We start from the raw sequence: 11,919 nt of genomic DNA, 5'->3' as shown, positions 1-11,919 counted from the left end.
GATGCAGAGATCCCCTGCAGGTCCATGGGGATGCAGAGATCCCCCTGCAGGTCCATGGGGATGCAGAGATCCCCTGCAGCCCCTGGAGGAGCCGGGCTGGAGCTCGGCGATGCCTGAGAGGAGCTGTGAGCCCGCGGGCAGAGGGGCCCCGCTGGAGCAGCCTGTCCTGGCAGGACTGAGCCCGTGGCACAGTGACCCACGCTGCAGCACTCGGAGGGGGCTGTGCCCAGGGGATGGACTCCGCTCCGAGAAGTTCCTGGAGAAGTCTCGGCCGGGAGAGAGCGCAGGGTGCAGCAGGGAACGACTCCTGTCCCTGAGCAGAGGGAGAAGCCCCGGGGGATGAGCTGAGCATGGCCCCATTCCCTGTCTCCTGCCCTGCCGGGGGAGGAGGTGCAGCTGGGAGCAGGGAGGCGTGGGGAAAGCTGCATTTAAGGCTCTGCACTGACTTCTCCTTCTCCTGCTCCGAGTCTTTGGAGTTTTCCGCCAGAAATCTCTCCCCTGCCCCACTCACCCACAGGGCTTGGGGCAGGTTTCCCTTTTCGGGGGAAATCAAAGCGAAGCACTGATGCGCTAACGAGGGGCAGGAGAAGTGAGGCTCCTGGGCTTCCCGCAGAGGCGGAGGCACGGGAGGCGCAGGGCCGGGAAAGCCGTGGCGGGAGGCGCGGAGAAGTTTGTTTGTGTGGGCAGCTCAATCCCGGCTCGGCCCGGGCCCGTGCCGGGGCTGTTCCTCATCTCCGGCTTTCCCCTCACGCAGCCCGGGGGCGCCGAGAGCGCGGGGCGAGGCGGGGCCGTGCGCAGAGCCCGCCCCGAGCTCGCTGCCATTGGCCGCCGGTGCCGTCAGTCGCGGTTGCGGCGCGCTGATTGGTGGGAGCGGGGCGCGGCGCGGCCCCGGCGGCGGGCTGAGGGCGGCCGTGGCCGCCCAGCGCCGCCATTGGCCGAGCGGCTGTGCGGGCCCGGCAGCGGCGGCAGCGGCCGGAGCGCGGTGAGGCGGCGGCGGCGGAGCTCGGAGGCGGCCCCGGCGCAGGTGGGAGCCGCGCTGGGCTCTGCGGGGGCTCGGGGCTGGCTGCGGGCGGAGGGGGCGGCAGGGGGCTCCGGCGGCTCGCCGGTGCCGTGTCCGGCCCGTGCCGGCCCCGGGCTGAGGGCGCTGCGGGAGCGGCTGCCCGCGGTCTCCTTCCCGCCGGGGCCGGGCAGGAGCCGCTGCCGGAGCAGCGCTGGCTCGGCCCGGCTGCTGTGGGTAGGACAGAGGGGCTGCCCCGCGGCCGGGAGCGGGCGGGGAAATTCCCGTCGCCGGAGGTTCGTGTGCCCGGCGGAGAGCGAGGAGTCCTGTCAAAGTGACTTTATTGCCGAGCAGGGGCAGAGGCCGTGGGGCATTTGCCGTGCGCTCTCTGCCGTGGCTGTAGTCCGCAGCCTCCTTTTTATCCTCATTTTCCCGGCCGCATCTCCCTCTGCCTTTGCCCACCGGCTGAGTTCCTTGGAAGGTTCCGACTTCCCGATGCGCCTGGAGCCTGTCCTCGTTAATGTGCACCCTCCTTTTGTAGAACAGCCGATATTCATGGCTCTGTTAAGTCTTTGTTCTTCTCCTCGAAGTTCGGGAATGTAGCGGGACTTTGAGCAGCTGTCTGGGTCAATTTGTAACATTTATTGGACCTGATGGTTTCTCCCCTTATCTACAGGTGCCCGGCCCTATCTCCAGGCAGATTCACTCCTTGACTCTGTTTTGTTCTTCCCGGGTCCTCTTTGGTTTTGGGATTATTCTCGGTGCCCTCATTCCCTGTCCTTTTGTAGCCGTTTGTGGATCAGGAGGCCTGGCTGCCACCTGCATGCCCTGGCTCAGCTGCTGGATGAGCTGCACTGCCAAGGTGTGGAGCATGGTAAAAAGATGAGAGTTGCTGCAGCACAGAAGAGGAGAAGCAGCATTCGTTTAACCCCTGGTCTGCTGGGGAGCCGGGGAACCGTCTTTCATTTCCATCCTTTCCATGTTTGGAGCAATACATAAACTGCTCTCCTATTTCCTTTGTTATCTTTTTTAGCAGTTTTCTCTTGTCATCTCTTTGCCAACATCAGTTTGAGTAAGTTAGTTTTCCACAAACTTCTGTTTTTTTCTGCCAACAGATAATCTGATCCCATCCCCTGGTGAAATGTTGTGTTCCTCATTTCAGTGGCTTGGTCGGCAGAAAGGTCAGGAGCTGAAGCTGTCTGATTGTTTCTTATTCCGAGGACAGCTTGTAAGCTAATTATGGCATTGAAATGCTAAATGGGTTCTCTGTCTCCTGATATGAATTTGTGAGAAACGCCAATCACTTGGTTTTTAAAATGTTAGAAGTTTAATACTAGTAAAATGGTGATAAAAGTAGGAATACAATTAGACCAATAAAAATTTAGAGTTAGGACAATTGCAAGACAATGAAAACAAAGACTTACATATGTCTGGATGGTCTCTTGGGCACTTAAGCCACAACAAGCATATCTTGTGAATAAAGGAATCACCCCTAAAAAAATACACTGTTGCATATTCATATATCCTTCATGGTTATGCATACATTCTATTTCAAACAAGAAACTCTGTCTGTTGTATGTCAACTGTTTTTTTTAATCCCCACGGCATCCTCCAGTCTGAGCATGGCCTGAAGAAATTAGATTCTTCTAGTAAGAAGACCATAAATTCCTCTTGACTGGAGAATTTAAGTGTTCCTAGAGCGAATTTAGGTGTTCTCATTTCGTAAACCCCCGCATGCATATTTTCTCTTTTAACTACTAAAGCTTCATTTTATCTACAAAGCTACATTTACCATACTGTTAAAATGTTAATACAGCACAACTAATCAATATAACATAATACATATAGTAACTATCTGCACAGAGCCATATAACATGTATTTTTCACAAAATCATTTTGGTTCCCAGGGGCTGGTCCATGGTGTTGTAGGATTTGTTCTGGTGGCCGTTCATCTTTTCCCCATGTTTGGGCGCTCCCTCAAGCTGGGGCTGCATCAATTGACCATTTTTTTTCTTACTCCTTCATCATATACTTGAATTCCAACTGATTTCCCTGAACTTGTTATAGCAAAATCCCACTGCTCTGATACACCCTGTACAGCACAGACAGAGGCAGCAGGTGTTGCAGTGGGCAGAGGGATGATCCCCCCCTTATTTTAGTGCAGTTTTCCCGACATTCTCCATTTGCTGTTTCCCTTTGCAGCTTCAGCCATTTCTGTTGCAGAGTCAGAGATCCTCAGCATGGGCTCTGCCTTCAGCTGTGCAGATTCCATCTGTGCAAGCAGGCAGAGCTTGGGGTGAGGGGCAGAGGGAATCAGCCAATTCCTGCCCCAGGCAAGAAGAGCCAGGTACATTGTCCCCACTTTGCCCCAGCAGTGTTAATTTGCATTTCTAAAGCTCCTTCTGGGTGCCTGGAATGCAGCTTCTCTTCCACAGCAGCCTTCAGCAGCCTCAGTTGTGCCCCCCCCACAACCTGCTGCTTTTTTTTCCCCCTTCAAATAATCTATTTATTGTTTATGAGTTAAAGGGTCACTTTTAAATCTCATCTAGTTTTGTAAATTTTGAAAAAATCCAATCATTTTGTTTTTAAAATTTTATAAGTATCATAATAATAATATGGTTATAAAAATAATAATACAATTAGAGTAATACGGTTTAGAGTTAGGACAATTACAAGACAATAAAAAGCAAAGAATTACGGACATCCTAAGAAAAGCATGACTTGTGAACAAAGGAATCACCCTTAAACCAATACACTTGTTGCATATTCATACATCCTTCATGGTTATGCACACATTCTATTCTAAACAAGAAACTCTGTTGTATGTCAACTGTTTCCTTTAATCCCCTGGTGTCTTCAAGTCTGAGCAGGGCCTGAAGAAATTATCTTCTTCTGATAAGAAGCCATAAATTCCTCTCCTTTGGAAGATTTAGGTGTTCTTCGAAGGGAGCGTCTCATTCCTAAAAAGAAAACTCCCCCCACATACATAATCTCTATTTTAACATTATGTTGTAACCTAAAACTACACTTAACACAATACGTAAGGGGATTAATACAGCATAACTTTCTAACATTACATATATATATTCATTGTAACATTTGCGAAAAGCCAGTCTTAAATATGCATTTTTCACAATCCCGCCTCTTATTAATTATAAATCATTTGGCTTGAGCAATATTTCTTATCCTCTTCCATTCTTTGGACTTTGTTGGTAATCAAATAAAACATGGGATTAAACAAAGAAGAAATATCAAAACACTTGTAACACATAAAAGGAAGAGTCCTAATTTCTTCCACCATCCCATTCTCAATACCTTACCCCACCTGCTAGTTTTTAACATTATTTTCCCATTTTTGGACTAGGTCAATACCTGGGTCATAATTTTTTTCTGATATCCTTTGTTTTTTCCAGGATGACATCCTCATTGCCATCTATTTTCAACAATCTGTACGCCCCATTCTTTAGCCAATAAATAGCGTAAAGCCAACCTATTTTAATACACTGCAGGTGATGTTTGGCTTTGCAGACTCAATATTTATTCCAATGCCTGAGCAGCTTTGTTTGTTATCTTCTCTATAAGTGCTTGGAGTCATTTAATATGATTCAGGATATAATTTGGTGTTAATACAGAGCTAGACTGCTGTGCTTGTTTTACTTTTTTTTTACTAATTGTCTCTTTACCGAATCTTGGACTATATTTCTAAGATCAAATGTAAAACAAATGAATCTCTCTCCTTTTCGACATTCCATGCCCCAAGTATTACTACTTTTCCCTAAGTTCTTTGTAATGTGATAATTTTCCCCCTTTTTCCTGCAGGTACTTAATTTGGATGGGTTATAACAGTGGCTGTTGACATGGGGGTGTGTAACAAAAAGGAACTTTGGTTTCTTTCCATGTAACACTTTCTGTAGCATTTGTGACACGATCTTGCTGCTATCTCAGAAGGGAAAAGACAACAAATGAGAGACAGAAACAGGAATGACAGAGGTCTGGCTTGGCTTATACCCCCACCTCCCCTGCCTGTGGGGCTGCTGGTGAGTACAGTGCTCAATCCAGGCTTGCCCTCTGTTTCCCTTGTCACTCCTTTTTTATTCATTTCCAGGCAAATTGGTTTTGACACCTTTTAACTGTGGTTTTCCATCATTCCTCAGGTATCTCTCAGTCCACAGGCACTGATAATTCCCATCTACAAAAGCAATTTATTACTTCAATTTTTGAGGTCTTTCTGTATAGGGGATTGATTCAGTACTCAATACTTCTTGCAACGAGAACATAGATTTTGTGAACTACAATGCCAATTATTCTCATAATTTAAACATTCACTTATAACCCAGCTGCCATGTCCAATGTGGGGATGAATCAAATAAAGTATACAGCATAGTATTAATGGTAATTTCCCTTCTTGCCTGTACAAGTCACAGGCTAAGGCCAGACTATAAGAACTCTTTGACTCAAACACTCCCGATCCTCCTGTTTGAAGTGGCAGTGTTCCTCTGCCAAGGAGGTGTCGGAGGCGTCTCAGGGCTTATTCAGGCAGGGCTTAGAACCAGTGATGCAAGCTTTGCCTTATTTCTCAGTTAGGTGTTATTCTTTGTACCTGCCTTGGATCGTTTGGGTCTTCCCAAACCATTACCACCCAGTCCTGGTTGAAAGTCAATTTGGTATCACCCAGTTTAGATGTGATAGTCCATTCCTCACGTTTCTTCACAAATTCTTTTATTTTCCTGTCATGAATTCACCCTCTTTCCATGGTTGGGATTGCTGCTTTAGTAGTACCTGGAAAGGACTTCTCAATCGCACAGTGTTAAAAGAAAAACAATTCTGCATTAACTTTTACCATTAGTTTTCTTCAAAACTTTCTGTGTTTAACTAAAAACTTTTTCTATAGCTGCTTCTTCTTCTTGTATCCAGCTGTGCTAATTGCTGCAGAGGCCAATTCTTCTTCCTGTGAGCTATAATTAGTTAAATAAAAAAAGACTAGCCCAAATTTAACACAAGATGTATCACATCTCTTGGGTTTTTGCTTTTTAGGCAACATCTAACTGTTTTAGTCTTACAGACCCATTCTTCAGAACAAAAGCCTCCTTTCCTTAACAACAAAAATCAGAAGGAAAAAAAAGAAGTCTTGTTTAAAAAAATAAACCACTTTGTGAGAGTCAGCTATCTCTCTTTGATCTTATCTCTATTGGTGGTCCAGCTCTCCCTGTTTTTCACAGCTTTGGTTTTGACTCTGTCCTTCATCACTCCCCTCCCCTTGTTGTCACTCTGTCTAGCAGGAATGGGGGAGAACTTACAAATATCGACGGTATGGGGACTTTGGGGTGTATTTCGCTCTCCCTCTCTCTCTCTCTCTTTTCCTTTCTCTCTCTTTTGCTCTCTTTTTCTCTCTTCACATTTCAACATCCACATTCCAATATCAGTCCACTTTCTAACATTAGTCCTACATCCTGGAGAGGTGAGTCTGCCAATCACCTCTCCCTCCTTTTCCAACTTCCTTACAAATTTAATTACTTTTGTTTAATGTATTCTGCAGGCCTGTAATTCACGGCACCCTCCAGCAAGGGCTACCAGCTATCCACAGCTGACAGTGCTAAAACTAAAGACTTATTTTGCTGTCACAATTTTCCATTCACAAGCTTGGAAGGGTTGTAGGAAAAAGGTAAACCACAACTTACTTCCAAAGTGACCTTGCCTGCAATAAAAAATTTAAGGCAATCCTTGTTCATGCAATATGATTTGCAAAGAAGCCAAGGTTTGATTTGGGAAGGGTATCTGAGGACACAGAGCATGAGTTTTACCAATCTATAATTTGAAGAGGGAATAGACAAAATGTGGATACAGTGGGGGAGACGGCAAGTAAGGAATTTATCTCTGCAATACTCTTTTTTTGACTGCCAGGAAACACTGTCTAAAGAGGTTTCTACGGTACAAACAATAACTGGATGGGAAGAGGCACTCCTGAATTTAAACTTTGGTGTCAAAATAGGAAACTGCCCCTGAGCACTGCAGTGCTGGAGCACCCTGCCTGCAAACTCACCAGAGGCAAGCCACTGCTGCCACACTGCAGGGCTGCCTGCAGCACAGAGGGAACCATGGCCAAGCCCTCCCTGCAGGCCTGGGTAATCCACACAAGGAATCACAGTTGCTTCATAGCTCTCTAACTCATCAAAGAAATAGGAAACTGTAGTAAACAGAGATCTCCCTCACCATCTTTTTCATATGTGTGTGTCACACACCCACAGTGATGCTGAAAGTAACAAATTAACAGTTTACAGTAGAAGATACTGAAATTTTTCTTCATCTAGCTTTGTAGGTTCCCTTTTCTATATGTAGCCACCTCCCATTCTGGGAAAAAATGAGCCCTATGTTTTTTACAAATGTTTTTTATGCACATTTTTAATTGCTGTTCTAGATACACTGCAAGTAGTTAGCACTTCCAGAAAAACTAGAAAACAAACAAAACAAAAAAACTAAGAAAGCAAAATACATTTGGGTACTTGAAAAAGGACTGGTTGGAAGGAAAAATGTTTCTCATTGACCTACCAAGGAGATGGTGTTACCTTTAGTTTAACTTTACACACTGAGAACACTTGATTGAACAGCCTGCATTGACTCAAATTAATAGCAGGTTTTGCCATGTCACAGCTGTAAACTAGTTTTTCAGTCCTAGAGTACAGTAAATTATGTATTTCAAGATAAAAATCACAATGCAAATTGGAAGAAATTTAGTACACAATTAATTTACCTCCAAAAGTCAGTTTATGACTTTCCTCTACCAGGATTGCAAAAGCTGCTGTAGCTTGAATACACACTGGCCAGCCTTGATTTTCTGGATCCCAACATCTTTGATAAATAAGCCACGGGTCTCTTTACTCCTCCCCACTCTTGAAACAAAACCCTATGAGCTACCCCCCTTTCTTCATTTACATACAGATGAAAGGGTTTTGCTAGTGCAGGTATGCTTAAAGTTGATATTGGGGCTAGTTTTAACTTCTTTTTTCTTAGTTTTTCATTATCCTTTTTGGTCCATTTTATATCATCTCCCTCTGTCAATTTTTTTATTCAAAAATTTTACTGCCTGTGTATATCCTTCAATCCACAATTTATAATATCCCAATAATCTGAGTAGCTTTCTGATTTCCCCCTTTGAAGGGGGAGGGGGAAGGGATAGAATCCCTGTGTTTCATTCTGGGTTGAGCTTTCAACTACCCTTCCTAATCAAGTGTCCAAGATATTTTACCTCTGATTCTACAAATTGCAGCTTCCCTTTTGATACCCTTAATCCTTTTTCCCCACGAAAATTCAAAAGCTTTATAGTAGCCTCTCTAACTTCAGCTTCAGCTTCCCCAGGAAGTAAAAGATCATCTATGCATTAGATAACTTGCATTCCAGGGGGAGTGGAGAAAGTTTGTACTATTGTTTCTAAAGCTTGTCCAAATAAGTTTGAGGATTCTGTAAAGCCCTGTGGTAGTTTTGTCCATCTTAATTGCTGTTTTCTCCCAGTTAGTGGGTCCTTCCATTCAAAAGCAAAGATAACTTGCTCTCCTGGGCCAATGGGCAAGCCCAAAAGGCATCTTTAAGGTCCACTACACTAAACCACTGATGCTGGGGAGGAACTTTACTGAAAAGAGTATAAGGATTTGGTACCACTGGATAGCGGGTCTGAGTTCTTTTGTTAAACTCCCTTAAGGCTTGTACCAGTCTATAGCTCCCATCAGGCTTCTTTACTGGGAGTATTGGGGTATTATGGGGAGACATACAAGGTTCTAATGTCCCATCCTTTGTTAGTCCTTCTATTACTGGCTTTAAACATTCCCGTCCTTCTAAAGATACAGGATACTGCCGTACACGTATGGGACAATTTTATTTCCTCAATTGTAATCTTTATGGGGTCAATATTTAATCTTCCCCTATTTCCCTCCCCAGCCCAAACTTCCTTGTTAATTCTTCTTCCATCCTCCTGGCCTAGTTTTAAAAGTCTAGCTGTCATCTTCCCATCTTCTGGAACAACCCCTATTCCTAATTTCACTTGTAAATCTCGTCCCAATAAATTGCTACCTGCCCCTGGGACCAAGAAAACATCCCTCATCCAAAATCTAGTTTCTCCCTCTATTGCCACATTTTTAATAATGGGTACTGTGAAACTCTCTCCTTTTGGTCCTGTTACTTTTACAGTATCTTTGCTTACACTATAACCTTTTGGAATATTTAACATAAAGGTTCTTTTTGCCCCTGTGTCTACCACAAATTCCAATTCTTCTTCTTGGGGACCCACTCTTAAAGTTATCTCAGCATTCCCCACCTGGACCCACCTGCGCCCCCCCTCGGCCCCATGGCCCCGCGAGGGGAATTTGGGGAGGTGGGAGTGGGGCAGCGCCAAGGCCGGGCCCCCCCGCGCTGTCCTGGCGGGAGCGGCTGCAGTGGGGACCGAGTGCGGGCGGGAGCGGCCGAGAGCCCAGCGCTGCCCCAGCCCGACCTGCCCCAGCTCCATCCCTGCCCCTCCGCTGGGATGCTGTGGGTGTGGGGGGAAGAGGGAGCCGGCAGTGGGTGCTGGGCCTGGGGCCAGGAGGAGAAGGGAAGGAGAAGCAGGCTTGAGGAACAGAATGGTCAAACGATGCAGGTGGCAGGGGAGGGTGGGATTGTGCAGGAGAAGGAGGAATGGCAGGAGGAAGAGGAATCTGTGGAAGAGGAGAGACACAGCAGGAGGAGGAGCAGAAAGAGGAACCAGCAGAAGGTTCCACCCCTCCCTGTGTCTGCAGCCTCCCCCCAGCCCCAGGAGTGCTGCTCCCTCCACATGCAGCAGGTGACTGTGGAGGGGGATGCACAATTTTCACGGGGTGAATCTTGGTGTTGCTGAGCTTTCTTGGGCTAAATGTTGGTGCTTTGGTTTTATATGGGAACTGAATCTTTATCTTGTAGAGGAGGTTTTTGCTGAGCTGTGATGTTTAGGGAGTTTTTGATTTGTGTCTTGAAGTTTGTGGGATTTTTGGGCTGAATCTTGGTGTTTTGGAGGTTCTTACAAATACAAGATTCCCAATGACTTCCAGGGATGAACTTGGGCAAGGCCGAACCTACAGTCCAAGCAGCTCTTCTGTTGTTTTTCCCTCTAACCAGGATTTGTCATTTCCAGGGTGTGGCTGAATGGAGGAGGAGGAAAAGCCCCGGAGATGCTGCAGGAGGAGGAGCTGCAAACCCAGCCCAGGGAGCTGCAGGGAGGAAAGAGCCCCCCTGAGCCAGGAAGGCTGGCGGAGATCCAGGCGGAGCTCGGAGCTGGTGGAGAAGCCTCATGGCAGGGAGAAGCCCCACAAGTGCTTGGAATGTGGGAAGGGTTTCAGGTGGAGCTCCAGCCTCATCCGGCACCAGAGGATCCACACTGGGGAACGGCCCTACGAGTGTGGGGAGTGTGGGAAGAGGTTTCAGAGAAGCTCCAGTCTCCTCAGACATGAGCGGAGTCACACAGATGAGAGGCCCTTCCGCTGCCCCGACTGCGGGAAGGGCTTCAACCAAGGCTCTGACCTCACGGTGCACCGGCGCATCCACACTGGGGAGAGGCCCTACGAGTGTGGGAAGTGTGGGAAGGGCTTCATACAGAGGTCTGGCCTGTTCGAACACCAGGTGATCCACACTGGGGAACGGCCCTATGAGTGCTTGGAATGTGGGAAGAGCTTTGGGTGGAGATCCCAACTGAAAGCACACCAGCGCATCCACACTGGGGAGAGGCCCTACGAGTGTCCCCAGTGTGGGAAGAGGTTTCATACCAGCTCCAATCTCCTCCTACATGAGCGGATTCACACAGAGGAGAGGCCCTTCCGCTGCCCCGACTGCGGGAAGGGCTTCAAGCAAAACTCCAGCCTCACTGTGCACCAGCGCATCCACACCGGGGAGAGGCCCTACGAGTGTGGGAAGTGTGGGAAGAGCTTCTCCAGGAGCTCTCACTTGACCCAGCACCAACGGAGGCACCACTGAGGGAAGCCCTGTGAGTGCCCCGAGTGAGGGAAGAGCTTGGAGTGAGGGAAGAGAGTGAGGGAAGAGCTTGGTGTGCTGCTGCAGCTCCATTCCCCATGGGAGGATCCGGGCTGGATGATCCCCAGTGACCCCCGTTGGGCAGAGCCCTGGTGTCCCCGTCTGAGGAATAAAACAGAGAGTAAAGCAATGGAGCTGATAAAGGGGCCCGATATCTGAGGCCTGACTGAGCAGAAACTGTGGGAGACACAGAAACAGTTTTAAGTCTCCCTTGGCAAGAACACTGACCAGGCAATATGGTGTGAGACTTTTCGATAAGGTAATGTTACCAGGTGATGTGATGTCATGAAGAATGTGTAACCAATGGGAAATTGTTACCAAAAACAGAGCCCTCTATAAGCACCATACAAGTCAATCCCTGTATAAACACCTGGTACACTCAATAAAATTGGCTTTGCTCTAAACTCGTATGTCCCTGTCTCTCCATGGTGGATAACCCTGTTGTGGGTGATCCCCGTTGGGTGGGGGGAAGGTGCTGGAGGGATTTCTTTCCCTTCTCCTGGTGCTGCCGTGGTTTGGTTGGTAATAAATTCCCTCCCTGTGCCCAGGCCGGGTCTGTTGTCCCCATGCCGGTGCTCGGGGCGGGATCTCTCCCGTTCCTTCTCTGCACTGCCGGGCCTCTCCTCAGCCAATGAGAGAACGCGGTGGAGAAGAGTCAGCCAATGAGAGCGAGCGGGGCTGATGACTCACCAGTTGCCGGGCAGACCCGCAGCAGGCAGTGTTCCCCACCTGGACCCGCCCTCCCTGCCCAGGGCCGGCCCCGCCGTGGGGTCCCCCCAAGTCCCTCCCCAGTGCCCCCAGGAACTGGGCTGGGTTTAACTGGGAAGCTTTACTGGGAACACTGGGAGCAGGCGGGCAGGGGCAGAGTGACAGCAGGGCTGGGGGGACACTCGACC

General features: G+C 48.0%; 1 protein-coding gene across 2 annotated transcripts; it reads left to right on the top strand.

Annotated features, from left to right (window-relative positions):
- The first annotated feature begins 930 nt into the window (after positions 1–930).
- Positions 931–11,427, top strand: LOC146764344 (uncharacterized). Of its 2 annotated transcripts, none has more exons than XM_085565338.1 (2): positions 931–1,024; positions 10,131–11,427. In XM_085565338.1, the coding sequence occupies exon 2, from the start codon at positions 10,142–10,144 to the stop codon at positions 10,964–10,966; it is 825 nt and encodes a 274-aa protein (XP_085421464.1). In that variant the 5' UTR covers positions 931–1,024; positions 10,131–10,141; the 3' UTR covers positions 10,967–11,427. The 2 variants fall into 2 exon arrangements, with proteins under 2 accessions (XP_085421464.1, XP_085421465.1); XM_085565339.1 differs by having other exon boundaries at positions 959–1,024; positions 10,115–11,427.
- The last annotated feature ends 492 nt before the right edge of the window (positions 11,428–11,919 follow it).

The sequence above is a fragment of the Lonchura striata genome, chromosome 35, assembly GCF_050655825.1.
Source record: "Lonchura striata isolate lonStrDom1 chromosome 35, ASM5065582v1, whole genome shotgun sequence".
Taxonomy (NCBI): Eukaryota; Metazoa; Chordata; class Aves; order Passeriformes; family Estrildidae; genus Lonchura; species Lonchura striata.
This window is presented reverse-complemented; position numbering and strand designations above follow the sequence as displayed.

Excerpts from the sequence above, each read along its gene's own strand:
- LOC146764344 (XM_085565338.1), top strand. The coding sequence starts at position 10,142 with ATGGAGGAGGAGGAAAAGCCCCGGAGATGCTGCAGGAGGAGGAGCTGC.